Source organism: Antrostomus carolinensis, unplaced genomic scaffold, assembly GCF_000700745.2.
Source record: "Antrostomus carolinensis isolate BGI_N321 unplaced genomic scaffold, ASM70074v2 scaffold11536, whole genome shotgun sequence".
NCBI lineage: Eukaryota > Metazoa > Chordata > Aves > Caprimulgiformes > Caprimulgidae > Antrostomus > Antrostomus carolinensis.
Genome location: NW_010321190.1, coordinates 1,858 through 24,435, shown reverse-complemented (window position 1 = coordinate 24,435; position 22,578 = coordinate 1,858). Strand labels below are relative to the sequence as shown.

At 36.9% G+C, this 22,578-nt stretch overlaps 1 protein-coding gene across 2 annotated transcripts; it reads left to right on the top strand.

The window, feature by feature from the left end:
- The first annotated feature begins 2,225 nt into the window (after window positions 1–2,225).
- Window positions 2,226–18,681, top strand: SEPTIN2 (septin 2). 2 transcript variants are annotated; one of them, XM_010169840.1, is made up of 12 exons: window positions 2,253–2,261; window positions 3,410–3,530; window positions 6,746–6,832; window positions 7,591–7,596; window positions 7,724–7,868; window positions 10,511–10,645; window positions 10,922–11,039; window positions 12,325–12,426; window positions 12,728–12,873; window positions 13,780–13,863; window positions 16,353–16,410; window positions 18,572–18,681. In XM_010169840.1, the coding sequence occupies exons 1-12, from the start codon at window positions 2,253–2,255 to the stop codon at window positions 18,671–18,673; spliced, it is 1,113 nt and encodes a 370-aa protein (XP_010168142.1). In that variant the 3' UTR covers window positions 18,674–18,681. The 2 variants fall into 2 exon arrangements, with proteins under 2 accessions (XP_010168143.1, XP_010168142.1); XM_010169841.1 differs by lacking the exon at window positions 7,591–7,596 and having other exon boundaries at window positions 2,226–2,261; window positions 7,745–7,868.
- The last annotated feature ends 3,897 nt before the right edge of the window (window positions 18,682–22,578 follow it).

Genomic DNA, 22,578 nt, shown 5'->3' with positions numbered 1-22,578 from the left:
GAGGAGGAAGCGGGCCGATGGGGCTGTAGCAAAGGCCGGGCAGCGCCCTGCCCGCCCCGCCGACGGGAGGGCCTGGGAGATGCGGTTCCCCCTTCCCAAAGGGGTGGAGGTTGTCCCCCCGGTGCCGTTTGCATGGCTGCACAAGACGCTCTGGTAGAAAACTGCAGCCTGGTTGTTGAAACCGGAGGGTAAGGAACATGATTGACCAGCTCCAGAGGAAAGTCTGGACTGCCGCTGCCCTGAAGGGCATGCCATGGGAAACAGCCTTCTTCATGAAAGACTTTGGTGCTTGGTCCATCTGTTAAAACATAATTTAACTGCAGCCGTCTGCATAAATAGTTCTCCTTTGTTTCTTGGTAGCTGTGAGAAACTTTCCTATGCTCTTACCCTGCCTCTGAGAAATAGTTGGGTGACAGACAAGCCTCGTGAATTAAAAGAATGTTTTTCTGCATTCTAGCAGGATCTAGATTTGGTTGGTGTTGAAAATCTCTCATGGAGAATAGTTAAGCAGGAGGGATCAATGACATCACTTCTCTTGGAAGAGTTGCTATCAGAGCAATCTTGCGTGATGATAAAAGTCTTACAAATAACCCTTCCAGTTGTGGAATACTTCATAGGTCATAGATCAGCTTCTTTACTGAAATACAGACATTGCAGATACTGGATTTTATTTTTAGCATGAAGTTTCACTTGGGAAGCATGTTGCTCAGTTTTTATTCCCTGTGTGTAATCAGGATGCAGGATTTTTGTCAGCAAGTTCAGCTTCATGTGAAATGCCACCAAATTGTTTCAGTTTTTATCACCTTTAGTCTGTCCTTCAATCAAAAAGCCTTCCTCAAAACTGACCTCTTCCTTATTGTTGGGGGGAAAAAAAAAAAGCAGCTTGGCAACTATTAACAGTGAAGTAATGATGGTGAGAGAAAAAAAATTGCATTTTAATAAACGTAAAGGAAGCTGCACCTATATATGTGGAGGTTGCACATCCAGAAGCAAATGCCATAGCTGCTGGAAATTATAACCAATTTGAAAACAACTTCACCTTCTGCCCAGCACAACAAAGGTTGGGCTCCAATCTGTCTGACACTTGGCAGTTTGCTTGCACTTCAAGATGGCTTTTTGATGGGAGGGACAGACTGTGCTATGCGATGAAGCAGTTTGGTGTAATTTCACAGGAAGCTGAACTCAAGGACAAAAATCTCCTTGGAAGATGGAAGGAATTGGATGGTGATAATTTCCAATCCGTAGAATGAAAGTGAGAGTGAGCTGGAGAGATAAGAGGTGGCTGTGGCATATGGGCTTTGTGAGTGGGAACAGATATCTTTTTGGTTAGAGGGCAAGCCAGGGGAGGAACTAGAAAGAGGACTTGTAGCACTCATCCCTTGAAGATACGGTGTATGCTGACATTTTTATATTGCCAGCATAAGTTATATAATCTCTTCAACTCGTGCAAGTTAGTGTGGTAGCAGTTCTCTTATGTTGGCAGGTCTTTGTCAAGAGACTTTTGCATCAAAGTATTAAATGAGAGATATTTTTATTATGTTGGCAGGTCTTTGTCAAGAGACTTTTTTGCATCAAAGTATTAAATAAGAGATATTTTTTTAAAAAATTTTTTTTCTTGTCTGTTTTGTATCTCAAAGTGACAAAGCTGCATGTGAAAATCTTATCTTGGCAGCAGAAGTTAAAATGACTGAGTTTGCAAGCATCCCAGCAGAAGAAGATGAGAGAAGTTTGACATTTTGAAGCTATGAACTCTTCACAGAACACTTGAGCACAAAAGGAAATGTTGAGGGGAAGGAGGCTTAAAAAAAACCCAATAATACATGAGTTGTTTTTTTGAGCTTTGAAAAAACCGTTTCCTGTAAATAGTAAGATGTCTTCAAGCAGTGTGTTTAGTTTGGTTAGCTTCCGGAAAGGATGTGAACTTTTCTCTTTGAGACTTCAAAATGGTTTGTCATACATCTTGTGCCTTTAGCACCCCACGTTCATGTTGCTTGAATTTATTGTCCAATTATGTTAATAGGAACAGTGCCCTCGTTAATACCAAAGAGTCACACACCTGTACTGCTGTGAAGCAATAGACACTGTTTCAAAATCTGGGCATCCAATCCGTCCATGCTTTTTAAATTTTAGTGTGCCAGACCAGTTATTATATTGGTTTGTGGTTTGGGTTGTTTTTTTTTTTCTTGAACAATTTTTAATAAGCTGAAAACCTTTTTTTTTTTTTCCAGATTTGTTCCTGACCTTCCATAAAAATGTCCAAGGTAAGAAGAACATTTTTATCCTTCAGTGTAACAATGTGAAACAGATACATTCCTTGCGGATTAATATTTAAAAACAAAGTATAACTTGCATCGTGTTTGATGGTGATGTGTATGCTAAATTTATGGGTTATATATAAGAGAGAATTCACATTTAGAAGACATAATATTGAAAGACTGAGTGATGTAAAACATATATTAAAGTAATTTCCTACAAGTATAAACCTCTGCAAGTTTCCTACAAGTATAAATCTTTTTCTCTGCAGTTAACTAATATTCTTGGAAGGATTTAATTTTGGTTATGGAGTGGCATACAAGCTCCCTGGTGCATTTTCATTGAAACTTCCATTCTGCTACTGTGTTTTTGAGCAGGAATTATTTAAGAAAAGGATCTTCTTAGATTTAATTTCTTCATTTACTAATAAAGTCAAGAGGTCTTCCGGTAAAATCCTTCATAAACAATGTGGTAACTTAAGATATTATTGATGTGCTGGGATTCATCTAATTCTCAATGCCCTGCATTTAGTATGATGGGTAGAACATCCATGTTAGCTTATTCGAGTGATATGACTGATAAAGGGTACTTTGAAGAGGGAAACTAATAGATCTAGAGATTTCTCTGCAGTACTTGTAGCAGTGGACATTTGAAATACTGTTCTGTAAATCCCTCCCTTTAAAAGAGCTCTCTGTGGAGGACTTCTAGCAGATGGCTCTCACTTCACTGGTCCTTCAGGGTTTTCACTTGGATATGCTAAAACTAGATGAGAAATGGTCATCTTTTTATTTCAGTCCATAAACATGGGACACAAGCTTTTTTATTTTAAATGTGTGTAACAACACTGTTTAAAAGTATGTGATTAGTGAATGCACTTCATACTTTGCTAAATAAATGTTTGGGGTTTTGTTTCTTTTTTACTTAAGGTGATCTTGGCTGGATAGATGAATAAATTAAACTTCTTTTTTTAAACTGTAGGTGAATGCAGTTGTTCTGTACTTCACTGTGAAACTGTTGAGTAGTAGGATCACCTGTGTAGTTTTCTCTCTATATAGCACATGGCTTCAAACCATTTGAAATAACTGAGAAAAGCAGTTATACAAACAAGTATGTCTTGAGTGATGCTTATTATTTTCTTACTTTATTTGATTTTTAGCAACAGCCTTCTCAGTTTACCAATCCAGAAACCCCTGGCTATGTTGGATTTGCAAACCTTCCCAATCAGGTTCACCGGAAGTCTGTGAAAAAGGGGTTTGAATTTACTCTGATGGTGGTTGGTAAGGAAATGTTTTCCATTCTTTCTCAAAATTAGTATTTGCTCACAGGGAGTTTGGAATGAAAATGAATGTTACTTCCACTATTGTAAGGCTTCAGCTTGCATCAGAAAGCTCTTCTGTACTGTAGATTTAACTTTCTTTTATAGTTTATTAATTCATGCAGTGGTTGTTTTCCACACTACAAACCGTGTTTAAATACATTTATAAGTTTGTGGGTGACGAAATTCTGTTGTGCACTCCAGTGATAATTACTTCCTTCCTTCTTGTCTGTTTTACAGGATTCAAGCATTCAATTTAAAATACAGTTTAAAACTGTTTTTTCATTTGAATGCAATCTTTGTTTGCTTACGTGTCTTCATTAAGAGAATAGTGTTAAGGAGACTATTCTATTTAAAATGTTCTTTATGCTTCTGTAGTTGAAAAGAATCTGAACTCTGGTCTTTCCACCTTTTCTAAATACTTTTGTCAGAAGAATGAGAGTTGAATTACTTGGTTTTAATGTGAACTTTTAAAATTTATCTTGATTAGCAGTTATAATTTAAAGTTTAATTCTACTTCTATGTAATTCTATTTGATATTTCATTGGGAATATGTGTTGGTATCTGGAATGGAAAGAAAAATCTAATGTGCCTGCAGAAATACCTTGATCCTCTGAGAAACTGGTGGTGTTTTTACAGATTAAATAGGCTCCCAAATCAGACTTGGGTGTGTTCTGTATCTCTCCTGGTCACACTGCAACTTCTGAGTTTTGGTGTTTGAACTCTGTAATTTTCACTTTTAAAAGAGGCTTTAACAAAAAGTACCCTCATAGAGTTAGGTTCTTTATTAACTGGCGTCACATGAAGTAAATTCCATTTGTGTGTTAGATTTGTCCAGGAGAGATCACAGTGGAAATGAGCAGGAGAGGTGAGATGGCACATGATAGGAGGTGTTTAAGTTCTTAATTGTTTTGCATTCCAGTACTTACACAAAGAGTCTATCCTCAAACCTTTCATTAGTTTGGCCAAATGACAACCCTAGCATTGCTTTTATCCTCTCTTCTGTCTTTTGTAGTTTAGTGTCAGACAGAGTTGGCCCTTATTTTTGTTTTCCTAGAATTTTATCCTAGTTGTTTACTGTAGCTTTCATTGGATTTGCTTAGGACAATGTCATAATGGCTATTTTATAGAATTGAAGAGTAAAGCCAAACTATAAGCAGATGTTTCACATTATGGTATCTACTGTAACTCTTCAGAATTTACTGTTCAGTGATCATACAGTTCTGAGAAACAAAAGATATGCTTTCTTTGCTGCAGCTACGCTTAATTTCCAGATCTCTTTGAGATTTATTGCAAATAGTGCTGTGTGAAATGGTTCTGGCAGAAAGCCATGTAAAATTATATAGACCAAACAATTGTTTCTAGCCTCTTGTAAAATAGAATATACGGGGGAAATGACATGGTGTCAGAGAAACAGAAAGACAATTAACCCCACCTATGTCTTGGAGTAAAATTTAACTTTACAATCATTGCCTGCCAGTATTTTAAGGGATAAATGAAAGCTACAGGAAGAGAACTTGGAGAATAGTAATTTCATTGAAAATTTGGAATGGTATTTTAAAACACACTAGCAGAGGGAGGCAGTCAATGTAAGATAATATAAACTGTGCTTTAAATTGTTGATTATTTCAACAGTTTGGAATGTGAATTCTTTCTCTTGAAATATGCATAGGGTTTAAGTATGTTCTCTTGTGGGCTATATCACAATTAGTATTCTTCATTCATTAAGTTGCCATGCTTCTTAATGTCTGAGCAGGAGAATGTTTCTTTAAAAGCTGTCTGCACTGACAGAGTCCTAATAAATGATTTTTCACATTGTTTTTTCTGCTCTTGTTTATTGTGGTTTGTGAAAATATGCACTGGGGTTTGTAACAATTTGGCTGCTTGACTGTGTTGCTTCTGAAGAAATCCTAACCACTTGTATTTGTTAAGAATTTCCTGTTCATTCTCATTATTAAGCTATGACTTCATCTAAATAGTTATTTCACTTGAGAGTCACTAAACTCTTAACTACTGTGGCCAGTAATTAGAATAACTACTCTTTTCATTAATCCTTGATAGAGATTCTGAAAACTGATTTGTTATACATGTAATATTTACCCAGACTGAAAGTATGAAAGTATGGAATGTGCCACTGGTTAAAATTGTATATTTTATTGTTTTGTTTTGGTGAAAAGATGCCATGTGACTGTTGAGTTACACTTTCACTGGTGAAGGCTGCACTGACAAAATCTGATCTTGAGAGATGCATTCTGTAAGGCATTAAAAACAGGCAGCTCCTAGTCACATTTTTATTTAACAAATAATTCCATCTCTTTTTTCTTCTGTTCCGATATTTTTGTCAGAGTCCTACGGCAGAACAGTCTGTGTTACTCAGAGGGATCATGAGGCCCATCACTTTTAACATCTGTTTTTTTTTTAATTAATTCTATCAACACCTGAAATAAAACCAGAATTCCTGAAAAGGATTTGTTCAGTGAATTTTTCAGTACCGAGCACTTGGAGTTGCTGGTCTTTTTTTTATGCTGTGAACATTTCTAATTAAGATCTTTAGCTAATTAGTTGGCTTTTGAACTTTGCTCATGGCTCAGTCAGTAGCCTGAGAACAAAAATATATTTGTGGTACAGTTTGGTAATCCTCAGTTTCATCAGTGAAAAAAAATTGCTGTGTGTATGCTGAGTGGCCACGTCATATTCCTCTTCCCTTAGGTTCTTGTTTGCTTTATTAGCAGAAAAAGCAGAAATAAATCACATTTTATGATTGCTGGCTGTGCAGTTCAGCAGTGCTTTTTTCGTTGTTTAAATTGATGATATAGCCTAGGCAGGCTCTAGCTTCTCACTGTGTATCACATTCTGGAGTGACAGCAGAAAAGCCTTAAAAAAATCAGTAAACATGAAATGGGAAATCTTATGCCTAGATTGATCAGAGCTCCACTTGACTAGCAGATTTAATTACAGCTCGTCAGTGACAGCTTTGAGAAAGTGTATTATAAAGCTGAGATGTAAAAATTGTTATTCAACCTTCTTGTGCAAAACACAAAGTTATAAGATAGAAATTTTTAAATGAAAAGATTTACATTTAACATGAAAAAAAATGCAGAGTCAGTTTAAACTATTTGGATATAGTTGAGATTATTTATGTTGATATGTTGAATTTCTCTTTATATTGAATCACAGGTGAATCTGGATTGGGAAAATCTACATTAATAAACAGCCTCTTCTTAACAGATCTCTACCCAGAAAGGATAATCCCAGGAGCTGCTGGTAAACACACCTTTGTTTTAGTTTCTTTGTTCTCAATGATTTTTGGAATTGAATTCTTTTTATCTTTGGCTTTTAGTAACAGCCAGTAGTGATTTCCAGCTGTAATAATTTCTGAGGTATTTCCTTATACTTGAGCTGTTGGATAGAATTGATTCCTTCTGTACCCAGGATGTATATGGGATCTTTGTTGTTTAGTCCTCATCTGTAACCCTATGGGCACCCTGAAAGGTGATCCCTTCTTTTGCTTTAAAAAAGTCATCCTCACAGTAAGATAAACAATCAACTAAAACAATCAGAAACTTTCTTTCATTTTTGATCTATTGCAATTCTAAACATATGTATTGTTTATGCCTCTTTGGACTTGCAACTTAATTCCTTTATTTTGGGTTGATATTTAGTGAATGTGAACTTCACCTATTTTTCTTCTTCATTCCCTTGGCCCTTTTTTATTCTGTTAACCAAGACATATAATAATACCACAAAAGAGAATATTGTAAGAATATAGAAGTTGTTACTGGTTTTTACCCATCTTTGCTACTTGTTAAATGACTTGCTTTAATAATTTATCATGTTACCTGACAATTACTTATCACTTTCAACCTCAGAAAAAAAATCTATTATGTATAATTTAGTATTGTTCTCCAAATTTCTGATTACCTACAGTTTTTTCTCAGTCCCTTTTGCCTTAGTTTCTATGTTATATTTAAGAATAGTTTGAAATCTTAAATAATTTTCTAACAAAATCTGAAGAATTTAAGTACTGAGTCTTGCTATTAAGTTATTAGACCTTAGAAGGTAATCCATGGAATAATGTTTATACGGTTGCATCTGCCAATTAATCTTTTGAGCTTATGTCAAAATGACATAGTCTTACAAATTCTGTTCTGAAAGATGAAGTTTATTGTCTTTTAGAGAAGATTGAACGCACAGTGCAGATTGAAGCCTCAACAGTTGAAATTGAAGAGAGGGGTGTGAAACTACGTCTGACGGTTGTAGATACACCAGGATATGGGGATGCTATCAATTGTCGAGACTGGTATGTACACAGAATGTGTATTGATGAAAGTATGAAGACTAACATCCATTTTGTATTTTTCCTGGGGTGGGGGAAGGAAAGGGGAACAAGTAATAGGGGACTGTATTGATAATAATATGCAGTTCAAAGTAGGATGGCCCAAGTGGCAACCCTAATGTTTAAACAAACATTTCTATTCCAAATTATACTGTTAAGTCATTATCTGTCCTTTTTTTGATGCATTATACAAAGTCCTGAATTTGAGGTGTGATTTTTGGAGAGATGTTTTCTAATTTTGAGGAAGCTTAATTTAAGTGTTATGAGTTCATTCAGATACGTGTAAAGAGTCATCAATAACTTACAAATAACTTGAAATAAATTTTGTGACACAAATGTTTTTGGTTTTTTGTTTTATTGGTTTTTTTAGTTAACATTTGTGAGTTTGGAAGAGTTTTAAGTGACAGTGACCTTAACTTTTTTTAAATCAGAAGTGGAACCACTGGGACACAAGAAATTCAACAATACTCTGAGAAAGTAATTCATCTAGTCTTTAGTGCAAGTAAAAGTCCATTTTTAGATCTTGTCCACATTCATTTGAGCATTCTCAGATTCTGTGCTTTATTTTAAGTGCATTTTCATCATCTTTGAATTTGATTGTTTGGGGTTTTTTGATAAATTTACATTATAATAAGTACTGAGAAATAATCTTGAGGTCAATGACAATTAATTTTCAGTAGTAATCCCTCTTCCCACATCTCTCAAGACCCTGAACCTCAGTGCAGGGAATGGGGAAATGAAGTCCCTCCCATTGTAAGTGAAGATCAGGTTCGAGACCACCTGAGGAACGTATGTAAGTCCATGGGAACCAACAAGATGCATCTCATCTTGTCAGGTTATTTATGGCATATGTAGTTCCCGAGCCACTCTTCATCATATTTCAAAAGTCATGGCAGTCAGGCAAAGTCCCCAGTGACTGGAAAAAGAGAAACATCATGCTCATTTTTAAAAAGGGTAAAAAGGAAAACCCTGAGAACTACTGACCAGTCAGCCTCACCTCCATATCCAGTAACATGATGGAACAGATCCTCCTTGAAGATATATTGAAACATATGGAAGACAGGGAGGTGATTAGACGCAGCCAATATTGCTTTACCAAGGGCAAACCGTGCCTCACTAATGGCCTTCTGCAATGGAGTGCATAAAGGAAGAGCTACTGATGTCATCTGCCTAGACTTGTGTAAGGCCTTTCATGTGGTCCCCCATAAAATTCTTGCCTCTATATTAGAGAGATACCGGTTTGATGGATGGACTGTTAGGTGGATAAGGAATTGGCTGGATGGCCGTGTCCAAAGAGTTACAGTCAATGTCTCAAAGTCTAAGTGAAAACCAGTAATGAGTGGTATCCTTCAAGGGTCTGTACTGGGACCAATACTGTTTAATAACTTAATCAATGACATAGTGGTATTGAGTCCACCCTCAGCAAGTTTGCAGATAACACCAAGCTGAGTGGTGCAGTTGATTCAGTAGAGGGAAGGGAATGCCACGCGGGGGGAACTTGATAGGCTTGAGGAGTGGACCCTTGCCAATTTCATGAAGTTCAACAAGGCCAAGTGCAAGCTCCTGCACATGGTTTGGGGAAATCCTCAATATCAATACAGACTGGGAGATTGAACGGGCTGAGAGCAGCCCTGCAGAGAAGAATCTGGAGATACTGGTGGATGAAGAATTGGATATGAGCCAGCAGTGTGTGCTTCTGTCCTGGAAAGCTGTTTGTATCCTGTGCTGCATCAAAAGAAGTGTGGCCAGCAGGTTGAGGAAGATGATTCTTCCCTTTTTCACTGCTCTTGTGAGACCTGCATCCAGCTCTGCAGCCCCCAGCACATGGACCTGTTAGAGCAGGTCCAGAGGAGGCCACAAAAATGATTCCAAGGGCTGGAACAGCAGTGAAGAAAGGCTGAGAGTGTTGTTCAGCCTAAAGAAGAGAAGGCTCCAGGGAGAGCTTCCTAAAGCCTTTCAATGTGTGAGAAAGATAGAGAGACAGGGCAAGGGGTAACTGTTTTAAACTGAAAGAGAGTAGGTTTAGGTTGGACATAAGGAAGAAGTTTTTTTACAGTGACTGTGGTGAGAGACTGGCACAGGTTGCCCAGAGAAGTTGTAGATGCCCCATCACTGGAAATGCTTATGGTCAGGTGGGACAGGGTTTTGAGCAACCTGACCTACTGAAAGATGTACCTGCCCATGGCAGGGGAGTTGGACTAGGTGATCTTTAAAGGTCCCTTCCAACACAAATCATTCTATGGTCAGTTTGGAAGAAACAGCTTAGATTGTCTTGACCATGTGCAATTAATACTGGTCAAAAGGTAAATACCAACCCAAGAGAAATTTGCTGTAGAAGTTGTGTGTTACATGTATGTATATTTTATCTTAATGTAAAAAAAAAAATACACATAGTAGTTTGTTATTCTGGAATTCAAGTACAAATTTAAGATTGGTGCCCTTCTATTCTTACAGACTTACAGCACCAGTAAATTAATTTTCATCTATCAGCAGGTTGGTTCATCAGCAGTATGCCTTGGTGTTTTAATGTTGTCTTTAAAACGTCACTAAAATTATTGACCTTGTGGGAATAAGCATGATTTCTTCAATCCATATTTGTTTTGCAGTTTTAAAACCATAATCTCTTACATTGATGAGCAGTTCGAGCGATACCTGCATGATGAGAGTGGGTTGAACAGAAGACACATCATAGATAATCGGGTTCATTGCTGCTTCTATTTCATTTCACCGTTTGGTCATGGGTAGGTGTTTCCCTCTCTTTTTTTTTATTTTTCTTCAGGGAGTTGGTTTGTGCCTGTTGACTTAAATTTTTGGAATCAGATTGCCATTACTTAAGGAAGTACTAGAACAGCTGGAATTAATTGGATGTGTTCTTTGTGTAATGAGAGAGACCTGTATTGGTGTGAAAATAAATTGATAATTTAGATTCAAAATAAACTAAAGTTTTTCCATATTTTAAGCTTATCCTTAAGCCTTGGAATAATTGCGATTAAAATTTTTCTGTGTTTTAATTTTAGCCTTAAGCCTCTGGATGTTGAGTTTATGAAGGCCATACACAACAAAGTAAATATTGTACCAGTGATTGCAAAAGCTGATACACTTTCTCTGAAAGAGCGAGAAAGACTAAAGAAAAGGGTGAGTATTTTTCTAGCTTGCCAAAAAATGTAATAGTTGCATGGTCACTGAAGAGGGGGGCGTTCTCATTCAACCTTACTCTGTCCTAGCCAAGAAAAATACAATCTCATGCACAGTGTAACATTATTTAATATGTAGTTTGATATCTTGTAAATTCTTTTATTATGTATTTAACTGAGAAATTGTCCTTAACATGTTGCCTGCAAAATGGCAGATTGGCTGCATTTACAATTAGGCTATGAGTGAATTTTCAAACTATGGAAAAATATTTACATGCATTTGCTAATGGTAATTGCTCCCTTAACCTGTTTAATCAGTCCCAAAGCAGAGACAGTATCTACATCTATAATGTGCATGTATTTTTTTACCCAGTCAGAATTCTGATTATTGAAAAATAGTATTTTCAGAGATTTTTCTGATTTTGGGGTTATTTTTCTTCCCCTGTGTCACTCTCTTCTAATACTTTCCAGTTCTTTCTTCCATAAGCAAGACTTCTTAACACATTCAGTCTTGTGAATTGATGTTGTATTTCCTGAGGGGAGAAAAATGTGACAAACCATCATGAGTTAATTACAACTATGAAATTTAGAAAGAAGTACTAGAATTAACTTGCCAGAAGGCATAGTTGATCCAATCCTAGCTGTTATATTTAAAACTTTATCTATGATTTTTTTCAGTTATTCTGAAAATCCTTATAGTTATCTTACCCAACTTCTAATAAAATTAGAGAAGTATACTTTAGTTTGATATATGTATTGGAATTCTGCAGAAATTATTTTTTTTTTTTAAAGAGCAAAAATTGGGTTTATGTCAAATGAATTCCAGCTGCAGATGATATTCTGAGCAGTCATGAAGACAGAAAAAAGTATTTGAAAGTATTTATCGTGCCTGTTGCTCAGTTAGGATTTTAAACACTCCCACCCCTAACCCCCAAATAGTAATTCAGAGGCAAGAGCAAGGAGTCTTGGGCTGTTCAAAGCAATTATGACATCTGAGTCAATGCTTTGTAATTAAAAAACATTGCAAAGGTTTTAAAAAAGCTCAATTTCTTACGTGTAATACACAAAGAACAATGTTTATTTGAACACGTTTGTCTGAAAGTCTGAGGCGAGTAGTTGTTGAATATCATGAAGAAATATGGTATTTAAAACTAAATACTTGCCAAGTAATCTGGATCAGTAAGAGAGGCCCAAATTTCTCACAAGACTGAGTAATTTTACCTTAAGATTTAAAAGTGCTGACTATACATGTGTATTATCTCAATTTCTCATATCATAAATCTCAGATTCTGGATGAAATAGAAGAGCATGGCATCAAGATTTATCACCTGCCTGATGCTGAATCAGATGAAGATGAAGATTTTAAAGAGCAGACCAGACTCCTGAAGGTATGGCTGGCTTCACAGGTTACATATGTGGATAATATACTGTATCTTTTTGGCCTGCTCAGATGACTTCAGAACAAGATACATCTGTGACCTGCAATGAGACCTTGAGTGAGTCACTGTGTCTCTGTGCCCAGGCTTCCCTGTCTGGAGGGTGGTGGTAACAATTACTTTTCTTTTTACATCTTCAGATTTAAGCATTACAAACTTATTACAATAATATGCAGTGCTGAGCAGAAGAGTTGTTCTTGGGAGTTGTTTGATCTGTTTCATTATTAGTAATTTTTGCATTTTTGGCTTTCAGGCCAGCATTCCATTTTGTGTAGTGGGATCCAATCAACTCATTGAAGCCAAAGGTAAAAAAGTTAGAGGTCGGCTCTATCCATGGGGTGTAGTTGAAGTGGAGAATCCGGAACATAATGACTTCCTGAAGCTGAGGACCATGTTAATGTAAGTTAGAAAATTCCAGTTAAATGACAGTTTAAAAAAACAATTACCAGGAAGGTAATCAAACACTGTACTAGGGGTTTGGAGTGGCTGTAGAATCCTTGGAGACATTCAGAATTTGTCTGGAGAAGGCCATGAGCAACCTTGACCTAGCTGGCTTAGGCCTAGATATAAACTGGATAAGAGTAGATTGAGATGAGATCTGAGAAGAAATTGTTTGCTGTGAGGGTGGTGAGACACTGGCCCAGGTTGCCCAGAGAACCTGTGGCTGCTCCTCCCTGGAAGTGTTGAAGGCCAGGTTGGATGAGGCTTTGAGCAACCTGGTCTAGTGGAAGGTGTCCCTGCTGATGGCAGTGGGGTTGGAACTGGTTATGAGCTTTAAGGTCCCTTCCAACCCAGACCATTCTGTGATTCTATGATTCTGTGATTGGACTACACAAGCTCCATAGGTTCTTTCCAATCTCAATTGGAAAGGTTCTGTGAAAATAACCTTTTGTCTAATTCTTTTGTTGAACAGAGTGTTGTATTGCTATTCAGCTCCCCATGAACATAAACCAGGTTGCTTCACACCTTGTGTTTATTTAAATATATCTATATGTAGACTTATATCTGTGAAGGAGTAGACTTCAAAACTCCACTGGTTGATTGTTTTTTCAGGCTTTGCTGCTCTGCTTCCCCTACCCAGCACTGCTTCATCAAACACCTCACCTAGTTTATATCAGGGCTGCCTCAGAGTCTGAGATGTCTTTGTGTGTCTTTTGTTGCACCAATCTACTTAAATTAGCTTTTAAATTAGCATGATAAGTTGGTGTGGGCTGAACACATTGACCCAATACAGTACTGAACATGAGCGTTGGTTAAGCAAGCTGATGTGACACATGTATATTTTAATTATTTTTATTCCTCCAGTACCCATATGCAAGATCTTCAGGAGGTGACCCAGGATCTTCACTACGAGAACTTCCGCTCTGAGAGGCTCAAACGAGGCGGCAGGTTGTCATCTTATGGTTACACACTGTTTCTTCTGAATTTATTTTTTGGGCTTTCTCTCTCTTTGTGTCTCCTACCATTTAATTGCTGGGATTTGGTAGGTCACAGACAGCTCTGTAGCTCCAGTCAACACCAAGTTCAGTCTACTGGCTTACACTGAGTGTAAGAAAAAGTGTTAAGTAAATCTGAGGAGAGAGTTGTGGCATTAAAAGGGGATAGTTAGAACTCTGCTTTGCTTTAAGGCTTGAACACAGTTGGATTGGAATGTTCGAGGTACATAAGTAGGGCAGATGTCTATGATAAATGTTGTCTTAAAAAATCTGCAAGTTAGCTTAGTGCTGATATGTTAAAAAAAAGGATTTTTTTCAAAATTAACTACTGGAATATTTGAACTGTGTCTTTAAAAGAGGAAAATCAAGTCCTTCTGCAGTACTTTCTTAAACATGGTGTACATAAATAATTTTCTTTGTATAGCTGTCACAGGATAATGTCATTCAACCCTATTTTGAGCTGTGGTGGGTAGGGCACAGCTTTCCTGGTAAGAGAGACAGGCAGAATGCCCCATTTTAAACTAAAATAGCAGGATTTATAAAGGAGAGTTTGTGAGTGCTTGTTGAAAACTGGATGTTTCCTGGTTTAGATTTTTCAGTTGCTTCTCTTACGTCAACCACTAGAGGGTTTCATAATTGCACATTTCGGTGGGTTTGATCTATTTTGCAAAGCTTTTCCCATCATGCTGTTGACTTAGGTTTTGTCACATGCCTAGTCCGTTTTCAGGAAAAGGAGTTTGTCTCTGCCTGTAGCATTGGCCTACAAGTCCAGTTTGCCCTTCAGACAAGATGATGTGCTCTTCTCCCCTGATTTTTAAATCCTGTCTCCTGAAGTTCAAACTAAAAAAAAAAACAAAAAAACCCAACTTTTTGCTGAGTTTCACTGCCTGTTATCCAAAGCTCTTGGAAGTAATGTAACCTAAGGTCATCCAAAGTTAAAATAATGTTTAGCAATTTTTAGAGGATATAAAGTTGCCTCTGCCAAGGACCTGTGACAGTAAGTTGCTGTTAAGTTGGGGTATTTTCCTTTTTGAAACTAAACCATGTTTTTGTATCTTGTCTAGTTAAGTTACCTGTATAACTGTTTTCACATCTCTGAAGAATGTAGTTAAGTTTACTGTAGTAAGAATGTAGTTAAGTTTACTGTAGTTAGAATGTAGTTAAGTTAGAATGTAGTTAAGTTTACTGTAAGTGAGGGTGGTTTGTGGGTGAATTGATTCCAAACTTGCACTTACCCCACTGGCAGAGCTTAGCAATTAGTGCACGTTGACTGTATTCTCTAATGTTCTTAGAGGCTTTTGGGCCCAGAGGCTTTTTTGACAATCTGTTTCTCTGTTAGCCTTTTAACAAGCATTAGTTTGTTCACTTTGCACTTTTGATGGCACTAGTGTGACTAGATCTGTTAGCAGACCTTCCCCATTGCAACATGGGATAGGAGAAATCTGTTAGTAGAGTGGTAGGTAATCTTGAAAATACAGCACATATAAGTATTTTTAAGTTTGGTTTCTCAGTGTAAAACTGGAACATCCCAATTAAGCAAGAGTTTGAGATACTCATTGAAAGAACTTGCTTAATTTTGACAGGAATAATCAGTGTTCATGCTATACTGTAACATGTCATACAAAATAAATCTTTTGGCCTTGCAAAAAAAAAAAAAGGTGACTAACTAGAAAAATAATCAAACTTCAAAGTCTTTAAGTGCAGCAGAGGATAAAGAGTTCCTCCAATTAGAAGGATTCTAGATATGTGCAGCAGCTGTGTTATTTCTATGATTTTGGTTATGAGCCTTTTAGATGTTTGACAGCAAACATAGCTCATGAAGTTAGAGATGGGCTAGAACTGCATCAAAGGAAGGTTCTGTCTGGTTGTAGCCAGGTTGCCAGATACAGAATTGCTTAGAGCGCTGGTTATTTTATATCTTGCTTCCTTATTTTTGTTAACATCCTGTCCAGCATTACCTTGAACTTAGCTTTTGATTTGGTTGTATTGATTTATCACACCAGTGAAAGAGAAGAATTGAGTCTGCGTTTGCAGTATTTCTGAATTTGCTCTATCTGTGTGGTACTCAAATTGCAATCAGTTAAGATAAAGTTATGCTCAGGCAAACTGCTGTACTCGAATACTGTTCAGAAATAGTTTTTATTCATACCTACATACTACATCTGTCATGTTTTAAAGTCATAGCTGGAATGGTTTATGCTTGCTCTGGCTATAACTTTATGAAGGAGTAAGGGATAAATTGATGTCTTAAAAATAATTTTAAAATAAAAACATTAATTGCAGCTATGTGGAGAATGTGTTTCAATGAAATTTGTTTGTATTATGAAACTCTGACATATATGATGTGTTCTAAGAGCCTTGGTTTTTGTCAACAAAGCATTCTCTGGAAGTTCAAAATCTGGAATGTATGCATGTTATTGAACAATATTGATCTTATTTCAGGAAAATAGAAGATGAAGAAGTAAATAAAGACCAAATTCTGCTTGAAAAAGAAGCTGAAGTAAGATGATAGAACTCTATATTTTTATGATGGGGGAATTTTTATTCTTGTATCACTATTTTAGGTCAGATGATTTATATGATCTTGGTAATGTGTAAAGGAAAAGGCAGAATTTGCTAATATAAAGTTATTCAAGGTGCAGTAACAAAACAGAATGCAAAGAGGTGTGGAGGAGTCTCAGGAACAAGTGGAATCTGGTAAAATGCCTGACTCCATTGTACTGATCAGCAATGGATGTAGTGCACGTTGTGTGGGGAGGGAGAGCCATCCTCACATGAGTAAAGATTCTAAAGTTAGCAGTTGCAGACTGTGAAAAAGTCAGTTGAGCTCTGCAGCAAAGAGGGGAACAATGGAAGGAATTGTTCAGGAATAACGAATGAAACGGGAATTCTCATTCTGCCACTGTGATAAATCCCCAATGCAAAGCTCTGACACTTTTCATTTCCCCCCTAACCCAAAAAGGATATGACCAAGACTAGAAAAAGTGCAGTGAACTTAATCTGTGAGATTAATAGGTGACCGATTTAAAATAAAAAAGATAGTCTGTAAATTGTGGAACTCATTAGCATGGAATTTTGTGCATAGCAAGAACGAGGATAAGCTCAAAAAGGCTGAGAGACTGGAGAGTTTTACTTTCTCCATGAATGTGCTCACTAAACACAAAGGTGGAATTTTTTGGTAGATCATTTGTAATAGACAGGGTTGGAGAGAAGCCCGAGTTAGACAGTTTTTGGTCTGCCCTAGTACAAGCAGACGCTTAGTCTTCTTCTAGAGATCTTAGTGGCTACCCAAGTCCCAAAGGATAACTAGAGTAAAAATGCAAAGGGTTGTCGTTCCAAGGAATATGAAAAAAAGAACAGTGTAAGCATTTCACAGATTTAACTTTTCCTTCTAAGCTTAATAGTTTAGTTTGAGTTTAAAGCATAGGTGCACAAAGGCAAAGACACCCATGTGTATTTCAGTAGTGAGGTTGACTTCCCACCTGTCAGAGTTGGGTACAGTAAAAGAATTTAAGTATTGTACATGCAACATGACTGAATTAATCTCAGTAGCTGAGTTACGTGATCACCCTGTGTTGAAATGTTGCAGTGCTCTAAAATTGAGCTTCAACAGTTTTTAATAATGCTTATGTCTCCTTGGATGATTTACTTGTAATACTTGCTTCCGCCTAGACAACACTAGCAAGGGAGTTGGGAAATAATCCTGATTTTTATTTATTTTTTTTTAGTGATGGGTACGGGTGTACTTTGGGGGGACAAGCTGCTTTTCTTCTGGTGATAAACTTTAGTAACTGTCAGTGTTTTTTTCAGTACTTCCGTACCACAATTTTTATGCATTTAACTTCAGAGGAAGCAAAGACTTCAATTAAGGATGCTTAAAACCTCATCCCAAATTACAATAATAAAGCCTGCTTATTTCAGTCAGTAAATTTCCAGCCTCTTAATGGATGAAGTAGAGCAGTAGAAGAAGACACCATAATGTGAAATTGGTACCCATCAGATAAAGATAATGTAGATATGTGTTCCCTGTTTAATATAAATAATTACTAGTGTGGTGGCAGCAGTGAGTTGTATTCTGAGGTGAGATTAGGCTAAAGCAGGGGTCCTCAAACTACGGCCCGCGGGCCGGATACGGCCCCCCCAGGGTCCTCAGTCCTGCCCTCCGGTATATACAGAACTCCCTGGGCCCCCCCACCGGGGACTGGGGGGGGAAACCAAGCAGCCGCCAGTACTGGGATGGAACCAGCGCCTCGTCCTCGACCTGCCCCCTGCGGCAGCCGAGAGGCCGAATGAAACATCTGAAATCTCCCATCAGATCCAGACTGACTGATGAACACTGGCATCACTTGCTACGACTATCAGTGACAAATATGGAACCTAACACTGACCATCTCATTAGCCAAAAGCAGGCCCATAGCTCACATTGAAATATTATTTGTTTTTGTTGATTACAATTGTTCTTCATTTTAAATATTGCATTCTTTTTCCTGTTTTTTGTGCACTACTACAAATAAAATATGTGCAGCGTGCATAGGAATTCATTCATTTTTTTCCAAACTATAGTCTGGCCCAGACAGTGTCTGAGGGACAGTGAACTGGCCCCCTATTTAAAAAGTTTGAGGACCCCTGGGCTAAAGGATTCTTCTGTGCTACTTTTCCAGCTTCGTCGCATGCAGGAGATGATTGCGAGGATGCAGGCACAGATGCAGATGCAGATGCAAAGTGGAGAAGGAGATAGTGCGATTCATGGACACCATGTATAAAGTCTTTGGTAAGATGTTCAAATAGCCACTTAAAGAGTTTTTCTTTTAACTGCGTATTATTGTGATTAATATTAAGGAATTGTTTACAAGATGAGTTTGCATAGGTTTCAAAATTTTAATTTTTAAGGTTTAACTGTTGTTCATGAAGTGAAATGGCTTGGAGCCAAACCAAGCATTACTGTGTGCGTGTGTGTATATATATACACACACACACATATATATATAAAATTTAAAATTTTCTAGAAAGTCAGTACAATATATGCTTGCAAGAATCATGAAAGGAGTCTTTGAAATTGTGTAAACAGCTGATTCTCAAAGTCACGATGAAATCATTGTTTCATTGTGACTTTTCAAATGTGTGCAGTTCTTTCAGGTTTCTAACTGTAAGAAGATAGCTGATCTTAAATTGTACTTTTCTGTCTTGTTTTTAGATTGCTTCATAACCTGACTTAAAGGAGAGCTTCTGGAGTTGAATTACAGTGGTGTAACAGAAAAAATGCCTTTTGCTCAACATGTGACCTGGAGTTTGCTTTAGAGTTTAACATGGAAATGCATTGTGGTAACTCTTGTGATACATATTTTATACCATGTAGTCAGTTGGTATTTTATATATTATACACAATTGACTTTGTTTTTGTTTAGTAATTCTTATACTGAGCTTATTTTCAATTTCCCTTTGTATTAGGGATACAAAATAGACATTGAAACTTTTCTAGCCTGATATAGCATTAGATAATATTTTCTTTTTTTAATGTGGCTTATTAGCTCCCTGCTAGTTAAAACTTCATATTCCATTTAGAAATAAACAGCTGTCAGTGATGTCTTGTTCAGTTGCATGTAGTAGTCACCTCACTAAGGATCCCTGCAGGTTAATTTTCTATTTTTTGGAGTGTTTACAGGTGTCAGTCTGTGAGACCATCAGCCCTTTTTCTGTCTCTGCTCAGGGCAGATGATTTCCTTGGCCTCTGAAGTATCAAAATTTAAGCATGCCTTGACAAAAGAAGTAAGAGGGAATGCCTCTTTGAGAGGTACGCTGTATTTTATGTCCCTCAGATTTAACCTTGAGGTTAAAGGTTAAATTATTCTTTATTGTTTGCCTAAAATCTCTTACTCTACTGCAGATAATTTTTAAGACTATCTTGTAGGTTAGCACAAATCACTCCTGCTATTTTCTGGCATTATTGTAGCTAAATAAACTTGAATAATACTGGTACTGTTAAATGAGGTAAACCCCAAAGAGTACTTTTATATGCCCGAGTGTTTCCTATATCCAAATGCATAAGAAATTTTATCATTCCTAATGAGTATTTTAATACAATTTTTAGGGCATTGCAAACTGTTAATTGTGGTATAAAAGATATATGAGCACACTTCTCTTTTTTTTTTTTTTTTTTAAGTGATCTGTGCCTGACAGGATCAATGCAAACTATGTTTTAAGGCCTTGCTCCAAGATGGAGTTAGCAGTATTACTTCAGAAATGACTCTGATAAGTAACTTTTTTCTTTTTTCGTTTTTTTTTTTCTTTTTTACTTTCAGGCCAAAGTCACTTTCCCTAACACTGATAGTAAAAGAGACTGTTTTTTAGCTTGGCTGGACTTCTACTACAGAACATGTCTGGTTGTTATCTGAACAGCTAATAAATAGAGAGAATTGCAACTTTTTTCTCCTCTTTGAGCTCAGGTGCAGCTATGACTTTTCTAACTTTTTAAACATTTTTCTGAAAAAAATAATAGGATTTCTACAGCTAATGTATATTTCCAATGGTACTTAAGTGGCGAAATTAAATATAAACCTGCTAAGCAACTGAAATTTTTACCTGCCTGAAACTACTGGTGATGAGTTATTTTATATTTGAATCTTCCAAAAAATGTGAAGTAAAATCCTGCACTGTAGCCTTTGCTAGGGAGCTCCAGTTGTTTTCTCAAAAGCAGTTACTGTCCAAGTTTTGCACAACTCATTTGACCTTCCCTAACCTTGACAAAAGTGAAAATGAGGATGTTTTTGTATGTTGAGATGCATGGAAGCTTTAAAAACGTCCCATTTTGTCAAATATTTGCATATAAAACTTAGATGGAAAAACATGCACTTCTAAGTTCTTGTGTTGCTTTGTCGAGCAAATGTGTAGAAACAAAGTTATGTGGCAGTATTGTCAGAAAACACTCCACAATACATTATTTATTTCCAAATCTTTGGATATGTTTTGGTGAATCAGTTATCATAAATTTACCAAAATAACTTACTGTAAACTTAAGTCATCTAATACTTTGTGAAGTCCCATGCTGTTCTTCAGTTACCACAGTTCTGTTTGTTTTGGTTTGTTGGGTTGGTTTTTTTTTCCGATAATGCAGCGCTTGTCTACTTTTAAGCTGTTTCTCTGGTATCTCTCTGTTAAATGTTTTGAGCACAGCATGCTTCAGATGCTGTCCGCTTTGCCAAAGAGAGCAACTCGGGGACGCTTGTGTTTTCACCCATAAACTCAGTAGAGTATGGTAAGCTGCAGCAGTGCTATGAACCTGTACTTGAAGAAAAACTGTGAAATCTAAAATGTATGCAAAGAGAGACTGCCTGCACATGGGATTCTCTGGGTATTTTGGTTTGATAGGTTTTTTTCCCGTGTCTTCTAACATGGGAACAAAAGCTTATTGTCCATGCATTTAGTGCTGTTTGGTCAATACCTGTGGAATGATTTATTTTAGGCAATGTCTTTTCTTTGAAATGTCACATATCTATTGAAATATTTGATCAGGATAAAGTATTCTGTTTGATTCGTAGGCAACTAATTTTTGATCTACAAATTCTAGCAGAAGAAATACTTTCATATGTGGTTTATTTTGGGGTTTTTTATTTTTTTTTATTTTTTTAATAGAGAAAAACAAGTTTGTGGCACTTGTCATTTTAACTGAAATACTTAGGACAGCTAACTGCTGCTTCTTCCCAAGTCTTTAAGGCAATCATTCATAGGGTGACTGATGTCTCTGAAGGTCTATTTCCCCTTCACTTCTCTTGTGATGGTCTTGCAGTTAATGCTTTCATGGTAAGACATGAAAAGTGAGACTACCTTTCTCAGATTCTGTTTCAGACAAACTCAGCTATTGGTAGAAGAAAGACTTGGGTAGAAGGAAGACTTGGAGACAAAAGGTAGATGTTGGTTGGTGGCTTGCTGAACTGTCCAGAATTCTTTTTTTCTGTTACAACATTGTAACAGTTTTTATTTTAGGAGTCAAAATACTTTTGAATTTGCAGAGGTTTATAGTTGGTAGCAAAATTTACTTGCTTTTGGTACAAAAATAGATTATATTCTGTTTTATGTACTGCTGTTAGCCAAAACTGTAATAAAAATGCTAAAATACACTTTTTTGTTATGATTCTTTATTATAATCAACTCTGGCAATATTCATTTGTTTGCGGTGATATGTTTGAAATATAAAGGAGAAATGCAGATATGGTTTGAACAGAACACACTGATGAACCTACATAAAATACAGTCATTGTGTACTGGGTGCTCCAACCATATTGGTACGGTGCATTTCCCTGTGGGTGTTCCCAGAGCTGCCAAAGCCCGACTTATGGGATCTTGCTTTTTCAGCAGCTCTCACCAAACTTGCATGTCCTTTAATTATTTATGGTACCATAAAATGAAGCTACTTGTTCTTAGGTGATGCTTCAAGTGGTAAGGATCATTATTGTCTCCAAGTAATTGTGCTTCATCTCTGGAGAGACTGAATGAGTGTTTGATCTTTGTTCTAGATATTCCAAAAAAATTTAGGGTTCATCTTCTTTGAAACAACGTCAAAGGCCCCTATGGCTGTTACATAGAATCATAGAATCACAGCCTGGTCTGGGCTGGAAGGGATGTGAAAGCTCATCCTGTTCCAACCCCCCTGCCATCAGCAGGGACACCTTCT